Raw genomic sequence first — 23,087 nt, 5'->3', positions numbered from 1 at the left:
GAGAAAATGAACCTGGGGTGAAATTCAGTGTGCAGGGCCAGGCTGGACGGGCTTGGAACAGCCTGCTCTGCTGGAGGTGTCCCTGCCCATGGAATGAGATGGTCCCTAAGCCCCTTCCAACCCAATCCATTCCCTGACTCTGGGAACACCTTTCCTGTGGGAGTCTGGAGGTGCCTTGAATTCCTGACGGGCTCCTGTTCCTGCAGTGGGAGCTGAGACTGCCTGGGAAGCCGGGAGAAGCTGGCAGTGAAAGGCTGCCCTGCTGGGACTGGCAGGGCTGTCTTATCAAGGCTCTGCAGCTCCTGGTTGTGCCACAGCCCTGCTCTCACTGCTGCAAAAGAGGAAACAGGAGCACGGGCAGAGGGCTCAGACTTCCCACTGCTGAGCTGCGACAAGTTGGTGCAGGAAGACCAAGGAAAATCCCACTTGACGCGGCATTTTCTCACTTCCAGCGGCCAGAAGGGCTGATTTTGGGTTGTATTCTGCCCTCCTTTCATCTTCTGCTGTCTGAGATATTATCTTACCTTGTCTCCGAGTGCTGCTGGGGGCAGAGCTGTCAGATGGACTTGGCTGAGGGGAGTTCCCTGCCCGGCTGAGCTGTCCCCAGCCCTCCTGCGCCCCTGCACTGCTCCAAGGGCACCATGACAACGATGGCTGCAAGCCCCAGGAGCAGCACAGCTGCAAAGGTACGTCTGGATTTGGGATGGGAAGGGGTTGGTGTTTGAATCCACTGGGATTCCTGGTGATGCTGGAAGCAGCAGCGATGAGACCCCGCCGGTTGTGGCCCTTCGTGACCAGAGGGACACGAGGGGCTGGAGCGTGGCCAGGGAAGGGAATGGAGCTGGGAAGGGCTGGAGAATCCCTGAGGGAGCTGGGAAGGGAATGGAGAATTCCTGAAGGGAATAGAGAATTCCTGAGGGAGCTGGGAAGGGAATGGAGAATCCCTAAGGGGGCTGGGAAGGGAATGGAGAATCCCTGAAGGGAATGGAGAATTCCTGAGGGATCTGGGAAGGGAATGGAGAATTCCTGAGGAGCTGGGAAGGGGCTCAGCCTGGAGCACAGGAGCTCAGGGGCCCTTGTGGCTCTGCACAGCTCCACAGGAGGGGACAGGTCCCAGGGAACAGGGACAGGAGCAGAGGGAACGGCCCCAGGGGAGCTCAGGGGGCACCAGCAGGAATTTCCCCATGGAAAGGGGGGCAGGAATTGGAGCTGCCCAGGGAGGGTTGGAGTGCCCAAGGAACACCTGGAGGTGCCCAAGGAACACTCAGAGCTCTGGGGACAAGGTGAGGGTCAGGCACAGCCTGGACTCGTGCCCTCAGAGGTCTCTGCCAGCCTCAGGTCTGTGGCTCTGTGGAGTGTCTGGGTTCCTCATCTCGGGGGACATCTCTGATGTCCCCCTGTGCTTTTCATGGTGACAAAACCACTGACGGGGAGAAATGTCTTCTTGGTGAGGATCCTGGATAAAGCAGAATTGAAAACCAACAAGTACCTGGAAATAAGCACATTTGTGAAATTATAAAGATACAAAGTCAAGGTTCCACCTTACTGCAGTGACATTAGAGACACAGATCCTTTCTTTGCCAGCCCTGGTGCCCTCTTGCATGACATAATTTCTTTATGTTACATGTAAACCAGAAAACATTTTGAAACACTCTGTGTTCCTATTTTGAAAGACTGGACACAGGTTTGTTACACTTATTTCTGTTTCCATATTCCATCTAGATTAATTTTCTATAGATCAGAAGCTCTGAGCTGTAAGGGTTGGGGAATGCTGAAATCTCAATTCAAAGCCAATGCCTTGCTGTCCTGCTGTCTGCAAGTCTAATAAGTGTACTGGAATTAGGATTTTCATAGTGGATTATGATCTCAGTGTTTACTGTAAATAAACTGCCTCCTGGAAATTTAACACAAAATGTTATGGGGGGGAAAAGCTTAGTAGGAGCTCAATGAGTCATTTTTTTACACTCCAAATTTTCCATCAAGGCTTGTAAAGAGTCGGGGGCTGCGTTTCACATTGAGTCATCAGTGACTGAGGCAGGGCATTTCTCACTTCTAGATAATTTTCTATTTCTACATCTATTTCCAGTTCTCTTGAGTGGATTGTCAATAAATCAATGTAATGGTAGCAAACTGATTACCTGTTCTGCTGTGAGCATTTTAGACGTGGCCAGAGCCCACCCAGTCAACTTCAGCTGAGTAATAAAACACCAAAATTCTTTCTGAAACATCATTTATGAACTCTTTATAAATCCCCTACCACCCTGGCAGTACTATTCCAATACTGAAATTATTTTAATTTCTCTCTGCACTCCTGGAAGCACCAGCCCTGAGCAGCATTGCTGTGGCAGGAAATGCTCTGCAGTGATCCCTGTGCCCCAACTTTTGCACCTGCAGGGGAAAACCCCTGTGAGAGGAGTTCAGGGTGAGTTCAAACAGCAGGGCTGGTGTTTGTTTGAGCTCAGCCAGGGCTGGGGTTTGGTTGTTGTTTTTGTTGTTGTTGTTGCCAGGGGCAGCACAGGAAGCCTTGCAGCCCTTGCTGCAACCTCAAACCCCCTGAGCTCCAGGGGCTCCTGCAGTGGCACAGGAGGAGAAGGAGAATGAACCTCTCCTTTGGCTGAAGGAGAATGGAACAGTGTTTGGATGTGCTTGAAGTGGATCTGGAGTTTCTTTCTCCTGAAGTGCCCCGTTCACACCTCCCCACCTCGGTGCCAGAGGTTCTGTGCCCAGGTGGGAGCTCACCTGCAGGGCTGCCCCAGCCCTGGGTCTGCGAGGAGCTGGAGCTGCTGGAGAGGGGCCAGAGGAGGCCCCAGGGTGGGCAGGGGATGGGGCAGCTCTGCTGGCACTGCTGGCATTGCTCACTGGGCAGGAGAAGCTCTGGGGTGAGCTCAGTGTGGCCTGGAGGAGCCAAGAGCAAAGATGGAGAGAGGATTTCCAAGGGATGGAGGGACAGCACACAGGGAATGGCTTCACACTGACAGAGAGCAGGGTTAGGTTGGATATCAGGAAAAAATCCTTCCCTGGGAGGGTGGGCAGGCCCTGGCACAGGTGCCCAGAGCAGCTGTGGCTGTTCTGATCCCTGGCAGTGCCCAAGGCCAGGCTGGATGGAGCTGAGAACACCCTGGGGCAGTGGGAGGTGTCCCTGCCATGGCAGGAATTCCCTCTGGGTTTCATTCATGGGAACATTTAATTGTATTTGAAAGCAGTTCTGTGGCCACAAGCTGTGGGTTTGTAACTGATACTTCCCCATCATTTCAAATGCTGGAGCACCTGGAAAACTCCAGGGTAGCAAATGGATGGCTCCTGATCACAGCATGAAGTGTCTGTAGGGGTCAAACTGCTGCTCCTGATGTTTAAAAAATAAAAAAGAAAGAAGATAAAAACCACAAAGGCACTGAAATGGGCTGGCTTGTGCCAGCAGTTCTTTCTCCTCTGGACAGCAGCTGGTTTGCTCCCAGCCCAGAGGTGTAGATTTGGTTGATGAAGCTTTTCAATTCAGCATTTTCTATTCAAGATATTAAAGTCTTTTCTAGCTGCAGGATTGTGGCTTTAGGAGCCAGTGTCTAATTTGAAGCTACTGTGGAAAGAGGAAGGAAGAGGCTTTTACCAGAGAAAAGCCAGCGTGTACAAAGGCAAACCAGTAAAAATTTGCTAACCCCCAAGATATCCTGAGTCCAAAGTGGTAAAACCTGTGCACCAGCACGACCAGGACTCAGCTGTGGCCAAGCAAATAGCAACCATTAATAATTTTAATTAACATTATACCTTAACAATATTTAAGTCCAAGAAACAAAACCCTTCAGCTGCAGATCATGTTTAACTTTTCTCATTGGTTTTCTGCCCCTGCAGGGTGAGGTGGTTTTGCAGGGAATTTATAACCACAAAGGGGATCTGTTCAGTTTTCTAAAGACAGACTAAAAGTGTATCAAAACTCACACCACTTTGAAGTAAAAAAAAAAAAAAATAAACAAACAAACAACACAAACATAACAAAGCAGGAGTAAAAAATGCAGCAAGAATGCTTCCAAATCCAGCCCTTTTCCTGGTGCAGCCCTGCTGCCCTGGGTTGTGTGCTCAGAGCAGGGCAGGACTCCCTGCAGGGGAGTCTGTGTGTCCTGCACATCACCAGCTGCAGCCAGGGGCTCCCTGGAGAGAATTCTGCCACGTAACGAGCTCCCCCCGCTGCCAGAGCTGCTTTCCTGGGGCTCCCAGCGAGCAGGAGGGGACAGAGGCTGAGCTTTCCCTCTGCAGCTCCCAGCCAGAGCCTCCAGAGCTGCCTGAGCTGCTCACAGGGCTGGGGACACCCTCCTCCTCCTCCTCCTCAGGTGATGGACTAGCAGGGAAACGCAGCAAAATGAAGGTCAGTGGAAGCTCTGGGTTCTTTTTGTTCTGCTGCATTTGATTTGGTGACTTTCTGATTTTATTTGTAGTGGACAGAGGGTAAAATCTGCATCTGGCAGGGTCTCTTTGCAATGTGTGTGTTCAGCTGATTTGCACATTAATGGAGCACGTGGGCTTAATTTTTAAAATATAATCCAAATTAACTGTTTCCTAAGAGCATCAGCGTGGCAGAGGAGGGTGAGGTTTCGTTCTGTGTACGTTGAGTAATGACAAGTTTATTAGAAATGATCATGAGTGACTCAGACTGGTCACTTCCACATTCTTCTGGAAAAAACGAGGTTAAGAGTTGAGCAGTGTTATTACCTCAAAAGAGATGATGTTTTTGCATTGACCCCTAGAAAATGGGTAATGGAAATGTCTCAAGAATTGAGGTCACTGTGTGATGAGGAAAATGAAATTTCAGCCTGGGAAAGCCTTTGCACTCGAGGCTGAGGACTGGCCACATCTGCGAGGAGACCTGGGGCTCACAGGAGCAAAGCAGTGCTCAATTTTTGGGAAATACTCTTTTCTCCTGGTGTGGGGGGATGAGTGATGGACCAAATCCATTTTGCAGCCGTTTGTTGCAGTTTTCCCTGGCTGGGCTTTGTGCTGGGCTGTGACAAGGAGTGGCTCAGCTGGGCAGGGCTGTGCTGTCACCATGTGTCCCTGCTAATGACAGCCAAGAGTCCAGCTGCTGCCCGGAGCTGGGACCCACGGCGGGGATCAGCCCAGCTGGACACCCCGCTCTGCCCCAGAAGTGTGACAGTGTGACAATGCCAGTGACAGCCACCCACAACCATCCACTGCTCCGTTTGTTGATGTTCATCTGCTCGGGAACAGGAGCCCTGTGGGGCAGTGCAGAGGGTGGGGTGAGCACAACATTTGGGGGGTGAGGACAAGATTTTGGGGCTGAGCACAAAATTTTGGGGGGTGAGCACAAAATTTGGGGGGTGAGGACAAGATTTGGGGAGGTGAGGATAAGTTTGGGGGGGGTAAGGATAAGTTTTTTAGGGATGAGGACAAGATTTGGGGGGATGAGCACAAGATTTTAGAGGGATGAGGACAAGATTTGGGGGGATGAGCACAAGATTTTAGAGGAATGAGGACAAGATTTGGGGGGGTGAGGACAAAGTTTTGGGGGAGGAGCACAAAATTTGGGGGGTGAGGATAAGATTTTGTGGGGTGAGGATAAGATTTTGTGGGGTGAGCACAAGATTTGGAAGGTGACCACAAGATTTTGGGGGGTGAGCACAAAATTTGGGGGTGAGCACAAAATTTGAGGGGTGAGGACAAGATTTGGGGGGTGAGCACAAGATTTGGGGTGGTGAGGATAAGTTTTGGGGGGTGAGGATAAGATTTTGGGTGGTGAGGACAAGATTTGGGGGGTGAGGACAAGATTTGGGTGGTGAACACAAAATTTGGGAGGTGAGCACAAGATTTTGGAGGGGTGAGCACAAGATTTTGGGGGGTGAGCACAAGATTTTGGGGGTGATCCATGCAGCCAGAGAGCCCCAGGAAGCTGCGGCTGTGGGAGTTGTGCTGCTGCTGGTTCTGGGGGGATCAGAGCCCCCCCAGCCTGACCTCGGCCCCTCCACTGCTGCCACACCAGGGACAGCACCCTGGCACCTCCAGCAGCAGCAGTTCCTGAAAACTTCCAGTTTTTCACTGAAAAATGTTTTGGCTGATTCACAGGAGGGTGAGGACCCTGCTCTGAGGAGCACACTTGTACCCAGCAGAACTTCTCTCTCTGTAAAGCCACATTTAGAAATAAATACAGTCAGCTGCCATTAAGATACTAAAAGGTTTAAAAAAGTCAAAAAACCCTAAAGTGATTGGGTGCATATGGGAAAAAGAAAGGTCTGAGGACCCAAAGGCCAGGAATGCTCCCACAGGGAGTGCAGGGAGCAGCAGGAAGTTTTATTTTCCCTGGAACTCAGGCATGAGAGCACTCCTGTAAAAATGCTCTGAGTGGGGTGAAATCCTGGCTGCACTTGTCTCTTGTGGTGATTTTAACACACATAGGATTTGATTGACTTTATTTGTGGAGCAAAGAGAGTTTGGGGGAAATTAACAGAACTCCAGCTTGTAATTCCCACCCCTGCAGCAGTGCCTGTGTGAAGCTGCACGATTTTTAACCTTGATTTTTTAAAGTGTATTTTTTTTTCTGTAATTGATCAAATTTAGAATTCAAAACCTGCTGATCAGCACCTGCTTCCACCCCCACAAAATCAATTAAAGCCATAAAAGCAAGTCCTGATGTTCATTCCTCCTTGAGGCCCACACAAAACTTCTGTATGAGCTGAACATTTATTTTCCAAAATACAAACAAAAGAAATGCAGAAGGACCTTCTGCAGGTCACAGGAAATGCTGCACATGCAGGTGGAGAATGATCTGAGCTTTTAAGGTAAATTCTCCTCTTTTCCTGTGGATGTTGATGTGAACTCTCTGCAATGAACTGACCAAAATTTAAGTGACTCAACGTGGTCTGGGGTTTAAAAGGGAATTCTCAGGGAAGGCTGTTCCCAGCTAGGGGATGATGGAGAATGTTTATTTCTGCAGCTTTGCTGGGAGGTGAAGAGATTAACTGGAAGCTGCTCTGTAAACATGTCAGAGGTGTCTCTGATGCATGAGCAGAACTGTTTAGCAAACACAGCCCTCTATCTCTTCCTCCTCAAATATTTTAGTCCCACTTTCCTGCAGTAAAAGAGCTCACTCATGTATTGATGTGCAACATGAGAAATATTTCTCTTGATCCACAAAAACTCCCAGGATTAAACTGTCTCCTTATTTACATGATCCCAATAGGGGTTTTTAGGAAGCAAATTGAAGATAATGAATGAAAAATATCTTTTTTATCTGAAATGCTGTGAAATAGTGCAGTAGCTGTTCACATGAAATAATACAGGGTAGCAAACTGAGATTTCCAAATACAAACTGAGTGGGATGGGGGCAGAGAGAAATTATTTTGTGAGGCTCGTGAGCAAACTGAAATTATCACGTGCTCACTGTGTTCACTTGGATTTTTCCAGCAATGTTTGTATACATTTAATAATGATATTTCTTTCTGTTGCATGAAGATCAGGCTTGGGATAGGAGAGGCACCAGGAGACTTTGGTAACAGTGGGATGTTTCATCCTTAGCATAAATATCTATTGTGCACACAGAGCACAGATGTCACTCTGAGGGTACAACATTTTACATTATAGAACTGGGCACTGATCAGCTTTACTGCCCTTAATTACAACCTCTCCATTAATAAACATGAGGTGGCAGCTTTCATCCCCACGGCTCCCAGGGGCTGCCAAGGCTTTGTGGCTGGAAAAGGATCTGCCAACAACAAAGGTGGGAGAAGTGCACTTTGGGGGGGAATTGCTCTCCCCACGTCTGAGCCTCGCTCCAGCAAAGGAGATGCTCTTGCAGCCAGACGAGAACTTTGGGAGTGAAGCTGTTCACAAACCCTGCATTGTCAAACCCCTCCAGTTCCCTGCTTTGCCCTGGGGGGGCTCCGGGGGTCCCAGTGTCCCAGCAGGGGCTGCAGGGGACACTTTTCCCCTCTTTTCGGGTCTGTCCTTTGTCAGCAGCATGTTTAAACCCACCCAGAGAGAGCAGAGCCCCAGCACTGCCTCTCAAGGTGCTCTTGGTGGGGATTTTAGGATGTTCCTTGTCTTAGGAGAGGTTTCACAAGGCTGCTGATGGGGATGAGGCAGCAAGCAAAGAAGGAAAAGCACTTGGACCTCACCCGTGTTGCTTTAGTGCTTTTTACACGTTGGTTGTTTGAGGACACAACACACAGAGCACCAGAGAACCCTGCACAGCCAGAGCTCTGCTGGATAACTGCGGAAAAGCATCTCCCGGTGCCCCCAGCACAGCCCCTCCTCTCTGAGCATCCCGAGGCTCAGGATCCCGGGAATGCAGCGCTTGGTTAGAGTCAGGGCAGGGCAGGGATGCCTGGGAGCACAGGAGAGGAGGGGGGGCCACAGTGATGCCCCACACAGCTCCGGGGAGCTGGGGGGCAGGCAGGGCTGGGCTCTGGCACACAGATCACCCACCCATGGCCAGAGAGGGAGCGCTGAGCTCCTGCAGCTCTGCGGTGGTGCTGGAACACTCTGCACCTCCCTGAAACGCTCTGCACCCTCCTGAAACACTCTGCACCTCCCTGAAACACTCTGCACCCTCCTGAGACACTCTGCATCCTCCTGAAACACTCTGCACCTCCCTGAAACGCTCTGCACCCTCCTGAAATACTCTGCACCTCCCTGAAACGCTCTGCACCCTCCTGAAATACTCTGCATTCTCCTGAAACACTCTGCACCCTCCTGAAATGCTCTGCACCTCCCTGAAACACTCTGCATTCTCCTGAAACACTCTGTACCCTCCTGAAACACTCTGCATCTTGCTGAAATACTGAAATACCAACAGGGGATGGCAAAGATGTGCTCTCCAACTCCACAGTATTGAGGGTTTGTCCTGAAACCTGGAGTTTAATTAAGCCCTGCCTTAGCTGGAAAACCTTTAGGGTTTATTTTTTGGGGTTTTTTTTCTTTTTAATCTCTTTTTTTTTAAGAGCTCCACTGACCCTGCTTGTGTGAGGTCTGACAATCTCTCAGCTCAGTCGTGTTCTGCAGACTGGAGTTTAGGGCTTGTCTCCATCACTTCTCTGGTCCAAGTCTTCATTTTTCCATCCCAGCTCTCTGGATGGGAGATGATCCATGAACAGATCTGTTTTCCAGCTAGGTCAGGTTCCCCAGAGTGCCCTATGATTTCATTGATTCATTAATTAATCTCCTGCTTGGCTTGATTTGGGATGATTCTAGAGGTTCCTGGGTTTGTGTTGGTCACAGGTGTGAGCCCACATGCCCCAGTGTGAGCTCCAGAAATGCAAAATCTGAGCTCTGCCTCAGCCTGGCCTGGGGCTGGGGCTGCTGCCCTGGGATATTTGCACTTCTTTATTGGCCAAAGCAAGGGAACGTGTGCTGAGCCTTGAGCAGGGACCCCTCTGATGGCAAGGTTCGTGTCTCTGCTTATAAAATTAGGCTCAGCAGCATCTTGAGTGTGCTGTTTCCACAGGAAAAGGGAAACGTCAATATTTAGTTGCCTTTTAAAACCACAGTGTGAACCAAAGGCTCCTCTCAGCTGCGTGGGTGCAGTAGGAAGGGCAGCCTTGCTGTGCGTGCCAGGCTCAGATCCTGAGCCCAGCCTTCCTGCCCCTCACCATCTCCTGGTGTGCCTGGACAAGGCTCTTCACGTTGGAAAAGGGGCAGAGTTCTCCTCTGCCCACCCTCCTCGGGGCTGAAGAAGAGGATTTGTCCTTCAGAAGTGCAGCAGCCAGCCCAAGGAGCCAGCAGTGTTGATGAGTAACAGGAAAAGTTGGCTGTTCTCCTTTTTTTGTCAGCGTAGGGGGGATTCCTGGGGGCCTGACTCCAACATTTGGCTTTGTCCCAATCCAAAGAGGACTCCCATGTTCGAGGCAAAAGCCAGGCTGGACCATGAGGCCAAGGGGGCTGCTGTCCAGCGCTGGCAGCTGCCCTGGTGCCACAAAAAGCCATTGTTCACGAAATGCCTGCAGCCAACAGCGGGCCCTGGTCGCCAGCTGAGCTGACAAATTTGAGTTCTTGAGCTGCAGCTTCAGGCCAGCTGCTGCCTCGCAGCAAATGCTCTGCACAAAAATACAAGGCATCACGTTTCCTATTTGGGTGCTATCTCTCTGGACATTACTTGCACTTTCTGATAAGAAATTCTTGCTGAGGCACAGCCAGTGTCCCACGGACTGGGGAGCAGGCAGTCCATTTTAAAGCTGAAAGAAAAATCTATCTTGTACTGGAAAAAACCTAAAAAATTACATCCAAAACTTTATCTATCCTTTGTAAAAATGCCTCGGGTGTCTAAAGCTACCTGCTGGCTCTGGCTGCTCCATCCCTGGAAGTGTCCAAGGCCAGGCTGGACAGGGCTTGGAGCAACCTGGGGCAGTGGAAGGTGTCCCTGCCCATGGGAGGAGTGGGATGGGATGAGATTTAAGGTCCTTCCCCACCCAAAGCATTCCATAATTCTGTGATCTTGTAATGTGTAAGTATGAGATGAAGAATTCACAGAATTACAATGGGAAAACACCTGGTTTTCATAGGGGATCACAGAATAGATCCCTGTTTTTCATAGGGGATCACAGAATAGATCCCTATTTTTCACATTTCAGAATCATTAGGGTTGAAAAAGACCCCTGGAGATCACCAAGTCCAACCCCCAGCCAAGGCAGGGTCACCTGGACCAGGTGCAGGAATGCATCCAGGTGGGTTTGGGGTGTCTCCCCAGAGGGAGATCCACACCCTCCTGGGCAGCTGTTCCAGGGCTCTCATGGAAAGAGGTTCTTCCTCATTTTGGGGTGGAACTTCTCGTGTTTTAGCTTACAAGTCCAATATATGTAAGTCTAATATAATAAATCTAAATAATGAAGATTAGCAGTGCTCTTCAAAAGCCTCAAGCAGGAAAAGGTAATGATGAAATATATCACAATAATCTTATTATTATCTATTTCTTTATTGCACTGACCACAGCAGACACAAAGCATGAGAATAAATCACATGGACTCAATTTCCTTCATGGTGGAACAAGCCCCTTCTTTATTCACATAACTGGTTTTTGTACAGTTTTACAGACCTTGTGGGTCAGTAGCTTTCTTGCCAATCACTTTATGGGTCAGTAACAAGTTGTTATCCTGCATTGATTGGTCACTCAGACCCTGGTGTGTAGTGCAGGGAAAGTTGTTTGTGAGAGATAGTTTTCATTTTTCTACCTCACGGTGTAAAACCAGTTTACACAGGTGCAGGTTGTTTTCCACCCAGGAGTAATTGTTATGTTAACAACTGCTCACACCAGGATTGCTTCACATGGGAATTGCAAAGGACCAGCTTGCCTGAGAAGAAATGACAGGCCAGGCAGAGCAGGCTGATTTTATGGAGCCTTTCCTGATGATTTTCCTGCCTTATTGAAACCACAAAGTGCCACATTTAACTCTGGCACCAGTGCTCCAGAGAGGCTGCTCAGTGTGAAACGGGGTGGGGGAATCAAACCGAGATCCGGGTGGGAAGGGATCGCAGCAGGGTGAGATCCAGGTGGGAAGCAGATCCCAGGAGGGTGGGAAGGGGATCCCAGCGGAGTTAGATCCAGGTGGAACACAGATGCCAGAAGGGTGAGATCCAGGTGGAAAGCAGATCCCAGAAGGGTGAGATCCAGGTGGGAAGCAGATTCCATCAGGGTAGGAACCAGGTGGAAGGGATCCCAGCAATGTGAGATCCAGGTGGGAACATGATCCCAGCAGGGTGGGAACCAGGTGAGAAGGGGATTCTAGCAGGGTGAGATCCAGATGGGAAGCAGATCCCAGCCGGGTGGGAACACCAAGCTGGAATTGAGGAGCCAGGCGTGGGTGCGACACTGTGGCACTGTGACACTGTGACAAGGTGGGTGTTCTCCCTGTCCCCAGCACAGCCTGGCCAAGGCTCTCTACGACAACAAGGCGGAGTGCTCGGACGAGCTGGCGTTCCGCAGAGGCGACATCGTGACGGTGCTGGAGCAGCACGTGGCGGGCAGCGAGGGCTGGTGGCGGTGCTCCCTGCACGGCCACCACGGGCTGGCCCCCGCCAACCGCCTGCAGCTCCTGCCCCCCTCTGCAGCCCACGGCCCCGCCGAGCCGCCAGCCACGCTCAGCATCTACCAGGTGCCCTCCGTGCCCAAGGCCTCGGCAGCCTCGGCCACCTACGAGAGGATGGAGGGCTGGGTGCAGCCCCACGCCGTGTACCAGGTGCCGGCCCTGGCGGCGCAGCTGCTCAGCGAGAGGACCAAGCGCTCCACGCAGCAGGTGAGCTCTGGAAAACCAGGTGGTGTTGTTAAAAGGATGGCTGGGAGGGGGGAAGCGAGGAAGAGTGAGGTTTTCGGTGGAGTTTGCAGCAGAAGAATGATGGTGTTTAGGAAACTCGCATCAATTTATGGATTAATGTGGGAAATGCTGCTCTGGGCGACAGATGAGAGTCTCTTCTCTCTGTAGAGTAGAGACTCTCCATTCTGTGCTCCCTCACCTTTCTGACAGTTTAAGACAGCTGTAAAACAGGGCAGGAAGTAAAGAATATACCATTTGTTTGGGAGAATCTATAAATGATTCACAAAGTTAAAATAACAAGACACAGAACTTTCTCCAGCAGCCCTCTGGGCACATGTGGAGTCTCGGCATCCATCTGCACAGGAACACGATTCATCATTTTTAGAAAATCACCCTTTGGTGTGGGATTGCTGGGTTTGGCCTGGTTGTTGCTGTCTCCAGCAGCTCAGCAAGCTCAGCGTGCTGCTGCCTCTCTCTTGTGCTGTCACAGGGCTTGCACAAGCTGCAGCCCCTGCCAGACGCAGAAAAACACAAAGTTTTGTTGTGTGCCCTCCACCAGTTTCTCTCCCAGCCCATTTTTGCTGAGACACTGACCAAGGTGTACAGGAGAGGAGCTGCCACCAGTTGCCCCAGTCACAGAGGAGAACAAACTGGTTTTCCAGGGTTTCATTACAGCTCCCTGGCCTGGCTCTTCTTTCTCCCAGCTCCTCAAACATACATGGAACATGCAATTTGATTACATCTCACTGCTTTTTAACATCAAAACTTTGTAATTTCTTCAGGAAAAAATGAGTGGGGAATGTTTCATAATGAAAGGGAAATGGAGCAGGTGGGGACAGAGTTCAAGAGCGAGGTTTTGTTCAGTTCTGTGAGCTCTGCAGCTCTGGCTGGCTCTTTATTCTATGTATGGAAATCACACTTGAAATTCTAATTGAAAAAGAAAAGGAAGAAAATTCAGCTATATAGTGTTTTAGGCTGATTTAATGTCGTTTGATTTATGGGGCTCATTCAGCTGTGTGGAAGGCCAGCCATGGAAACCATGCTGCTTCCTGCTGGGTGGCAGGTGGGTGCTGGAAAACAGCAAACTCAGGGCATCCCTGCTGACCAAAACCTCATTTTCAGCTCTGCAGCTGCACTGCACAACCATAACTCAAACTGAGTACAGCTACAAGAGACTCTTCTGCACTTGCTGTCACTGATTTCTCCACATTCCTGACCCTAAAGGAGCCATTTGCAAACTGAACCAGAGATTGGCATCAATTTTCCATGTTGTGCCAGCAAATCAGGTGGAAAATGTCATCTATTGATGATGTGGATGAATGGCCTGGCAGAGCAGCTCCTTGGCTCTCCCTGCCTCATTTCATTAATTTATCCACCTAAGCTGTGCCTAGTCTAAGAATGAAAAAGAGTGAAGGAGGAAAAAGCAATGTCCCAGCCTCTGATGATTATCCAGAGGCTGGGAGTGGGGCTGCCTGTGGCACAGTGTCCCAGCTGTCCCCACAGCAGCTGCACCCTGGTGGTCACAAGCTGTCCCCAAGGCAGGGGAGCTCAGGGAGCACAGAACAATCCTGGCCATCCCTCAGAGATCCCGTGGCACAGCTGGCAAAGCTCCTGCCATACTCAGCTGTCCTCTGAGCAGCTGGGAAAAGCCACTGTGAGTTTTTGAGGAGCTGGTTGAGAGCAGGGAAACAAGAATAAATCCCTCAGAGCCTCGGTGTTTTCACCCCACAGAGAAACCTCCTTGCTTCTGCCTCACACCCAGGGCACCTCCTGGTTCTGCTGCCACTGACAGGACTTCCAAAAGTACCAAGATGTGATATCCAGTGAGTTTCCTTTCTGCTGGGTTCTCAGATTTGCCCATCTGGAAGCAGACCTGGCCTAAGGATGGCTTTTATCTTTTACCCTTCCCCTCAGAGAAGTTGTGCCTCTGTTTGTAAGGAAGATGCTCATATTCAGGCACAGGTTGGCCAGGATTCCCCATCCCTGAGCAGTTCCAGGCCACACTGGAGGGGGTTTGGAGCAGCCTGGGATGGTGGAAGGTGTCCCTGCCCTCTGCAGGGGATGGAAGAGATGGTCCTGTAGATCCCTCCCAACCCAGAGCATTTTGTGACTCTGTGATTCTCTGTCACAGCACCAAGGGGATTTGTGTTCACTCCTCATTCCGTTTCCAGGTGAGAGCTGAGCCAGGCACAGTGAAGCTGCACTCTTCTTCCTCCACCATATTTCTCCTACATTTATCTGCTGTAGGACTTGCATGATGGGAATCACTCCCTCCAGTTTAAAACCAGTTTAAAATTTCCTGTAGTATCTCACCCCAGCAGTATTTCTGGAGGTCAGTGGCTTGCAAGGGCCCATTTATAAATTAGCTGAGGGCAGGCAGGCTGGATGAACAAAATTCCATCTTTTGGTGGTTGATTTTAAAAAAAGAAAAGTCCTAACCCAGCATTCATATTTTGTGACATGATTTGTCCCACAGATCTGGTCATGGCTGCTCAAATTATGATTTAATCAAAGAGGAGAATCTGACTGCAAAGATATAATTCCCTGTTTATGGAGCTGGACAGGACATCAAGGTTTAATCCTTCCAAATGAGTCATTAGTTCATAACTACAGAATAATGCTCAGCCTGCCTTTTGTGCTGCTCTGACATTAAATTGGCTTGACCCAATGACTGTGGGCTTGGGGAAGTCAAAATTTCCCCACTTCCTTTTTTAAGTGGTTCTGCTTTTGGGCAGTTTAAAGGTTTAAGTGATAACTGCAGCTGGATTTTCTCCAAATCTTTTCTGCCCTGTGGTTAGTAAGGCAGATTGTCTTTGTGCCAGTTCAGATCTTATCTAAAATGTACCAGAAATGCTGGTAAAGGAGAATTATTTGACAATAAGCATGCTGTTGCTCCTAAGTCAGTTCCTGTCTCTCACCTTCAGTGAAGAGCTGAAGGTTTTTATTGCTTAACAGTGATTACTCCAACAGTGCCTTTTTCAGCTAAATGACTTTTCAAAGCTTCCTGCTGATGCACTTTTATTATTTTTATTATTTTTTCTCCCCTCCAAGCACCTGTTTACCCTCCCCAGAGCCTGCAGGGCCTCAGCCCCAAACATCAGGGGTGAGGTGTACGACGTCCCCTCCTCGCAGCACCGCTCCCTGCTCCCACAGGTGAGTCCTGCCCCTCCCTCCCTGGAGCACCTCAGAGCAGATCTGCAGCCAATTCCACTGTCACCCTGCTTGCTTTTTGCAAAATTGGGAAGAAATCATTTATTTTTAGCTCAAAACCTCAGTTCTCCAGAGTTTCTTAGGAATTCAGAGCAATGTGTTTTAAATCTGGTGCATTTCTAATAAATACTTCCATTTTTTCTATCAGTAACTCTGATAAAAAAACACTGATAGATATCAGTGACACTGATACAGAAAATTCAAAAAGATATCTCTGGTGTCACCCTCTCTACCTTTGAATCCATGGGGAAATGCCTTGCTGACAGAAAAAACGTGTTTATTAGAAATACACCAGATTTAAAACACATTGCTCTGAATTCCTAAGAAAGTCTAGAGAACTGAGATTTGGAGCTAAAAATAGATATTATTTTCTTCCCAATTTGACAAAAAGCAATCGGGTGACAGTAGAACTGACCTGTCACCCTCTCTGCCTCAGAATCCGTGAGGAAATGTGGGGGTGTCATTTGGTGGGGGGTATTTAGAGAAGAGTCACAAGCGCATGCCCAGCCAGAAATGAAATGTCACCTCCCCACCCTCCTCGTGGGAATAACACACCCTGGCTTTGGTCACATCACCGTGATGTGTCCTGTTACACAATCCTGTCCCCGGTGCTGTCCCACCCCCCTGGGCTCAGTGAATGCCACATTTCCTCCACCTCTGAGGAGGGGACAGCCCCCAGCCTGTCCTGTCCCCTCCCACACCAAGGTGTGAGTGGCACTGGAGCACATCCAGGGGTCTCCTCCAGGGCAGGCTGGAGCCCAGTCCATCATTATCCACAGATTTCCTGGGTGACGCTGCTCACACCCAGACCTACTCGTGCGTGGCCCAAAGCCTTTGACCCAGTGGGCTCTAAAAAGGATCAAAATAAACCAATTTTCTTCCCTTTGAGCAGAGTGGTGCCACTCCCCCCAGCGCACGGAAGGGCTCCATGCTGGGCAGATCCACTGAGAGCTTCCAGGCAGAGCAGAAGCAGCTTTACAACATCCCCTCCAAGCCAGAAAAAGCCGGAGCTGGCAGCCAGGACTCAGCAGCAGGCAATGTGAGTAAGGCTTGGTGGGCACGGAAGAATCTGTCACTCCTGGCATGCCTGGCGTGGAGCAGGGACAGGTTTCCCATCTCCTCCCCACTGTTTCTTACACAACAAATGGTCCTGAATGTCCCTTTTCCAGCTTGGACTCCAGCTGTACACACAGATATCTGTATCAAACAAAATTTAAAGTCCTTGAAGATGTCTGGGCAGAGTCAGTGGTGTCTGTTGGTGAGTTATTGCTTGAAAGGGTGTACATGTGAAAAATCAAGTGTCTACAGATTTCACTGGCTGGGGACTCTGCTGTAGGATCTAATCACCTGTGCTCTAAATATTTTACCTTTGATACATGCAGCTTGTGCATGTTAGAAAATGAAAAATACAGGCAGCCCTTCTGTGGTGCTGTTCCATTGACATCAGTGAGTTGCACACATTTGTGTGCTCTGCAAATTCAGTTCTGCTTCTCATTCTTGTCCAAAAAGATGGTTTATGAGCCCTCTGTGCTCTGTTGCAGTTATATGATGTCCCTCCCAAGAGAGAGCTCGATGACTCAGAAAATAAATCTCAGAAGAAGTGCTGGGGCCATTACAACACCTTGCCAAACCCTCGCAAGTCCGAATGGATTTACGACATCCCAGTATCCCCCGAAAATTCCGCGTTCAAAGCCAGCCCTCCCGGGCAGCCTGTGGAGAAGCAGGTGCTGTATGACATTCCCCCAGCCAGGTACAAGGCTGCAGCCACGGCCGCCGAAGCCAGGGCTGGGACTCCACAGCTGTACGACATTCCACCGGCCCAGCGGAAATTAACGCTTCCAGCAATCCCCCTTTACGACGTTCCGCCCTCGCGGGACGCGCTCCTCCTGCCACAGAACAGCAGCTCTGAGCTGCCCCCGAGGCTCCTGGCTGCCAAGGCTGACAGTCAGAGCTCTGAGGAGAATGTTTATGATATTCCCAAAGGTTTGCCCAGTGCTGGGCACTCCAAGAAAGAGATGGAAGACAACAGTGAAGGCTCTGGAGACCAAGCACGCGGTGCTTCTCCACAGCTCTCCATGGATGCCAAGTCAGAAAATGACACTTTGTGTGTCTCTAGCACTCTCTCCTCATCCTCCACCTCTTCTGCTGAGTCGTTTCCTACGCTGTCACCATCACCAGAGCCTGTCCAAGAAATCAAGCTGGAGCTGGAAGCAGCCATCGAGACCCTGACTCGGCTGCAGCACGGCGTGTCCAGCTCCATCGCCAGCTTAATGATCTTTGTGAGCAGCAAGTGGAGACTGCAGGAGCACCTGGAGAAAAGCCTGGAGGAGATCCACAGAGCAGTGGACCACATAAAGGTGTCACTGGGAGAGTTCCTGGCCTTTGCTCAAGCCCTGAAGGGAAACGCCTCCAACCTCACGGATAACAACCTGCAGGCCCGAATTAAAAAGCAGCTGGAAATCCTCATGAATTCCTACAAAATATTGACAGAAACGAGGGAAGCTCTCAACAGCTGCAGCTGGTCCCTGGAGGCTTTGGTGCTCAGGAAGCCCCAGAACAACCCTGATGACCTGGATCGCTTCGTTATGGTGGCCAGGACAATTCCAGACGACATCAAGAGGTTTGTGTCCATCATCATCGCCAACGGGAAGCTGCTCTTCAGGAAGAACGAGAAGGAGCAAGAAAAGAAGCAACCAGAAGTGAGCCTGGAATGCAAAATGGCAAAGCAAATCCCAGTGCCAAGAAGAGTAGAAATTGAGTCACTCCAGAGAAATGCTCCTCAGAAATGCAGCCAAAGCCAGGTCCCTGTGGAGAAACCAGAGGAAAATTGCAGCGAGGATTGTGATTATGTCCAGCTACAGGTCAGTGACACCGGGGTTTATTCTCTGAACTCCTCACCCTTTGCAGGTGCTGGGCTGTTAATATCAGCACTATTTCACCTCTGCAGTGCCACATTCAGTTTGCTCTATGTCCCACTTCCCAGGCTTTACGTAGATCCAGGATTTTGTGACAGTGCTGGATGGCGCGTGTACAGTGAGCAGTAATTTTAATCAACAGAGAAAATCAAACATTTTTATCGTTCCTGCCAGCTTAAATTCATTTGGGAAGTAGGTTTCATTGGAAGTTAGCAATGCCTTACTTCTCTTTTCTCTCACAGTTCTCTTCCTGCCACTACATTGTGTTTTGCACGTCAAGAGATGTTCCTTCCTAACTTGGTGTGTCATGGAAATCCTGTTTGCATAGAAATTAAACACATTTATTTGTTGGAGTCATTCTGGATGATTGTAAGAATCTCCTTAGAATCACTAAAGTATCTACTAAGAATATCTCCCTTAATTTTCCAAAGAAATGCTGATTGTCCTTAATATTTAGGGAATGTTACATTGAAACATTTTGTTGATGTTGGTTTCAGTCTCAGATTTTGCAGGACCAGGTACTACATTTTTAGGAGGAAAAAACCCTACAGCTCCTTCTAATAAATCTCCCATTTCTATTTGCAACATGAAGGCTGCAGAACAAGTAGTTGTTTCCCCATGAAATAAGCGAAAACCACATTTTTATTTAAATACTTTATGTAGTTGTTTCAACTTTGCTTTCATTTCAATTTGTAACAGGCTCAGAAAGTCATTTCAGGTAAAGAAGTAGCAAAGAAGAGTACAGAGTCAAACCCAAAGGTATTTCTGACTTTGAAAATATTATTTATGAGGGCTTTTAGTCCCTGACTTCTGTGCTTGCTAAAACTCATGGTAATTTGCATTCAGACACACATCTCTATACACAGAGACCTGTTGCTTCTCAGAGATCATTTTCCCAGAATTACTGCTGAAAACCTGTGAAGAACACTTACTTACCTCAATCAAACAACTCCAGTTTGAAGTCATACCATTTATTTTATTGCCTTTCAGCATCATTTGAGATAAGGCTGTGAGAATCAGTATTTCAAAGTATCTTGTCATGTACTAGCACAAAATTGCCTCTTGTTTTGTGCATTTTAATCATTCATAACCCTGATTAAGTCCATTAAAGATCAATGTTTTGTATTAGTTGAAAGCTTCAAGGCCAGGCTGCGTAAAGGACTGATGTTCAGCTGCAGCACTTTGTGCGCTATCCAATATTAAAATTGTATTTAGGGGGGGAAAAAGCAATCAGGAGAATTCCCAACACTTTATGAAAAGAGAAATTACTGTAAAGGCTGCGGGGTGTGGCCACTTGGACACCACAAAAATTCAGGGCAGAGCAACCACAGAAACAACCAGCGTGTGACACCAGGCTGAACCTATTTCTATTTCAACCCTTTCTCCAGGTTTTGCCGTGTGCAAAAAAGACTGAGAACGCCAGCAGGAAAACCCCCCTCCCCGAGCACTGCAGGCTGTGCTTCGCTGCCCTGCACAAGGCCATCGGCGTGTTCACCGCCAGCCTCAGCAGCCAGCAGCCCCCCGAAATCTTCATCTCCCACAGCAAGCTCATCATCATGGTGGGCCAGCGGCTGGTGGATTCCCTGTGCCAGGAGAGCCAGGAGAGGGAGGCCCGCAGCGACATCCTGCAGGGCAGCAGCCGCTTCTGCAGCCTGCTCAAGAAGCTGGCGCTGGCCACCAAGGGCGCAGCCCTGACGTTCCCCAACGCCCAGGCCAGCCGCGAGCTGCGGGAGCACGCCGAGGAGCTGGCCAAGTACGCGCAGCAGCTCCGAGCCACGCTGGACTGAGCACTGCTGCTCCGGGGCACCGCTCGCACACACGGCTCCCTCCAGGGACTCACTGCCCACGGGAATTCCCACCAGGAGTTCCCTGGTAGCAGGTGAAGATCTCCTCACTAGAATTCCCTCCAGGAACTCACTGCTGGCAGGTGAAGAGCCCCACGCTCAGAACTCCCACCAGGAATTCACTGGTAGCAGGTGAAGATCCTCCCATTCAGAATTCTCTCCAGGAATTCCCTGGGTGCCAGTGTAGATGAAGATTCCCCCACTCAGAATTCCTTCCAGGAATTTCCTGGTAGCAGGTAAAGATCCCCTCACTCAGAATTCCCTCCCGGAACTCACTGCCGGCAGGTGAAGAGCTCCACACTCAGAACTCTCTCCAGGAATTCCCTGGGTGTCAGTGCACTGGAAGATTCCCCCACTCAGAATTCCCTGGTAGCAGGTGAAGATCCTCCCATTCAGAATTCTCTCCAGGAATTCCCTGGGTACCAGTGTAGGTGAAGATTCCCCCACTCAGAATTCCCTCCAGGGACTCACTGCCGGCAGGTGAAGGGCCCCACGCTCGGGATTCCCACCAGGAACTCACTGGTAGCAGGTGAAGATCTCCTCACTCAGAACTCCCTCCAGGAACTCACTGGAGGCAGGTGAAGGGCCCCACACGCAGAACTCCCACCAGGAATTCCCTGGGTGCCAGTGCAAGTGAAGATTCCCCCACTCAGAATTCCCACCAGGAGTTCCCTGGTAGCAGGTGAAGAGCCCCATGCTCAGAATTCCCTCCAGGAATTCACTGGTAGCAGGTGAAGATCTCCTCACTAGAATTCCCTCCAGGGACTCACTGCCGGCAGGTGAGGAGCCCCACACTCAGAATTCTCTCCAGGAATTCTCTGGGTGTCAGTGGAGAGGAAGATTCCCCCACTCAGAATTCCTTCCAGAAATTCCTTGGTAGCAGGTGAAGAGCCCCACACTCAGAATTCTCTCCAGGAATTCCCTGGGTACCAGTGCAGGTGAAGATTCCCCCACTCAGAATTCCCTCCAGGAACTCACTGCCGGCAGGTGAAGAGCCCCCCACGCAGAACTCCCACCAGGAATTCCCTGGGTGCCAGTGCAAGTGAAGATTCCCCCACTCAGAATTCCCACCAGGAGTTCCCTGGTAGCAGGTGAAGAGCCCCATGCTCAGAATTCCCACCAGGAATTCACTGGTAGCAGGTGAAGATCTCCTCACTAGAATTCCCTCCAGGAACTCACTGCCGGCAGGTGAAGAGCCCCACACTCTGAATTCTCTCCAGGAATTCCCTGGGTGCCAGTGGAGAAGAAGATTCCCCCACTCAGAATTCCCTCCAGGGACTCACTGCCGGCAGGTGAAGAGCCCTACACTCTGAATTCTCTCCAGGAATTCCCTGGGTGTACTGTTGGCGGGTGAAGATCCCACTCACAATTCCCATCAGGAATTCACTGGTGCTAGTTCAGGTGAAGATTCCCCCCACAAAAAATTCCCACCAGGAATTCCCTGGTAGCAGGTGAAGACCCTCCCATTCAGAATTCCCACCAGGAATTTCCTGGTGCTGGTTCAGGTGAAGATTCCCCCACTCAGAATTCCCTCCAGGAATTCCCTGGCTGCACTGGTAGCCGGGGAAGATCCCCACAGCAGCTGATGCAGAAGAATTAAATCTGCACTTTCCTCTCCACCCTTCACACCCTGCCTGGAAATGTCATTGTCACAGCGGCTGGGTGGGAATGTTTGCTGTGTATCGGAGCAAAATTTGTTGATTATTGGACTGATTTCTTATTTTTTATTCTCTATGTATGTCTGATAAATGTATTTTCCTTTTTAATTGTTTTTTTTCTATTCCTGTAAAGTCTGTCTTTAAATGTAGCTGCACAATGTTCTGTAACTTATGATATTCCAATATCAATTGTTTCCTGAGTTTACTCAAAATTTGTAACGACAGGGTTGGTTTGGTTTTGTTATTGTTTTTTTAAAACAGCTGCAAAGCTAATTTTTGGTTTGAACAAATGCAACACAGCACAAAATCTGGTGGGTAGGAAACGCACCAGGCTGGTACTTGAGCACAGAAAAAAACTTTGGGAGAAGTCCTGACTCCTGATAAATCCCCAGGGAGCACAACATCCTCTGTCACAGCCCAGAGCTCTCAGAGCACTTTTCCAGCTGGGGAAAAAAAACATTTATTTCAGTCCCTAAAGGTGCAGAGCTTTGGGCAGCTGCACAGGTGATGTTATTCCTTGATGGAATTCCATTTATTCCAGTCCCTAAAGAGGCACAGGTGATGTTATTCCCTGTTGGAATCCCTGGGCTCCAGCCCGGCCCTCAGAGCTTCGGCCTGCGCAGCTTTTTGACTTTATCCCCCAATTTTCTGGACATAAAAACTCCTGGGTGTGACAAAGACACTACGCTACTAATTGCAGTTCTGCTAATTAATTTATTTTAGGGCTGCGAGGCCCGGCTTTGCTGGGTGTCCCTCACAAGGGACAACCGCGGCGGGAGCAGCCCCGGGGCCGCCGCCCCCTCAGCGTCGTTCTCCTTGTCCCCCCCGTGTTTTCGGGGTGATTTATCGTTCTCCTTGTCCCCCGGTGTTTTCGGGTGATTTATCCCGACATGGGTCACTGTCACTGCGATATCACACTCGGGGCAGCGCCCGCATCCCGCCGGGAATTCCTGTGGAGCAAACTCGCTCCTGCGCCGGCCGTGACAGGGCTGAGGGCGGGACGCGCCTCCGCAGCGCCCCCGCCAGCCCGCACCGCCTCGTTCGGCCGGAAATCCTCCCAAAATGGGTGTCCTGAGGGATTTCCTCGTAAAAAACAGGGATAAACCTGAGGGAAAGGGGCGGGAATGGCGCTGGGAACACCCCCCCACTCCTGACTTGGTACGTTCCTCGCGCCCCCGATCCCGGCGCGATGGGCTCGCCCGCCCCGCCCCGCCC

General features: G+C 49.9%; 1 protein-coding gene across 4 annotated transcripts; it reads left to right on the top strand.

Annotated features, from left to right (window-relative positions):
* Positions 1-347: 347 nt before the first annotated feature.
* Positions 348-22,424, top strand: CASS4 (Cas scaffold protein family member 4). 4 transcript variants are annotated; one of them, XR_010348445.1, is made up of 8 exons: positions 3,866-4,357; positions 11,853-12,227; positions 15,297-15,398; positions 16,348-16,494; positions 16,997-18,316; positions 19,070-19,129; positions 19,759-20,694; positions 20,793-22,424. XR_010348445.1 is itself a non-coding variant. In XM_064391646.1 (7 exons), the coding sequence occupies exons 1-7, from the start codon at positions 642-644 to the stop codon at positions 20,155-20,157; spliced, it is 2,448 nt and encodes an 815-aa protein (XP_064247716.1). In that variant the 5' UTR covers positions 348-641; the 3' UTR covers positions 20,158-22,424. The 4 variants fall into 4 exon arrangements, 3 of the variants coding, with proteins under 3 accessions (XP_064247716.1, XP_064247714.1, XP_064247715.1); XM_064391646.1 differs by lacking the exon at positions 3,866-4,357 and adding an exon at positions 348-686 and having other exon boundaries at positions 19,759-22,424; XM_064391644.1 differs by having other exon boundaries at positions 19,759-22,424.
* The last annotated feature ends 663 nt before the right edge of the window (positions 22,425-23,087 follow it).

The sequence above is a fragment of the Passer domesticus genome, chromosome 16, assembly GCF_036417665.1.
Source record: "Passer domesticus isolate bPasDom1 chromosome 16, bPasDom1.hap1, whole genome shotgun sequence".
Lineage (NCBI taxonomy): Eukaryota > Metazoa > Chordata > Aves > Passeriformes > Passeridae > Passer > Passer domesticus.
This window is presented reverse-complemented; position numbering and strand designations above follow the sequence as displayed.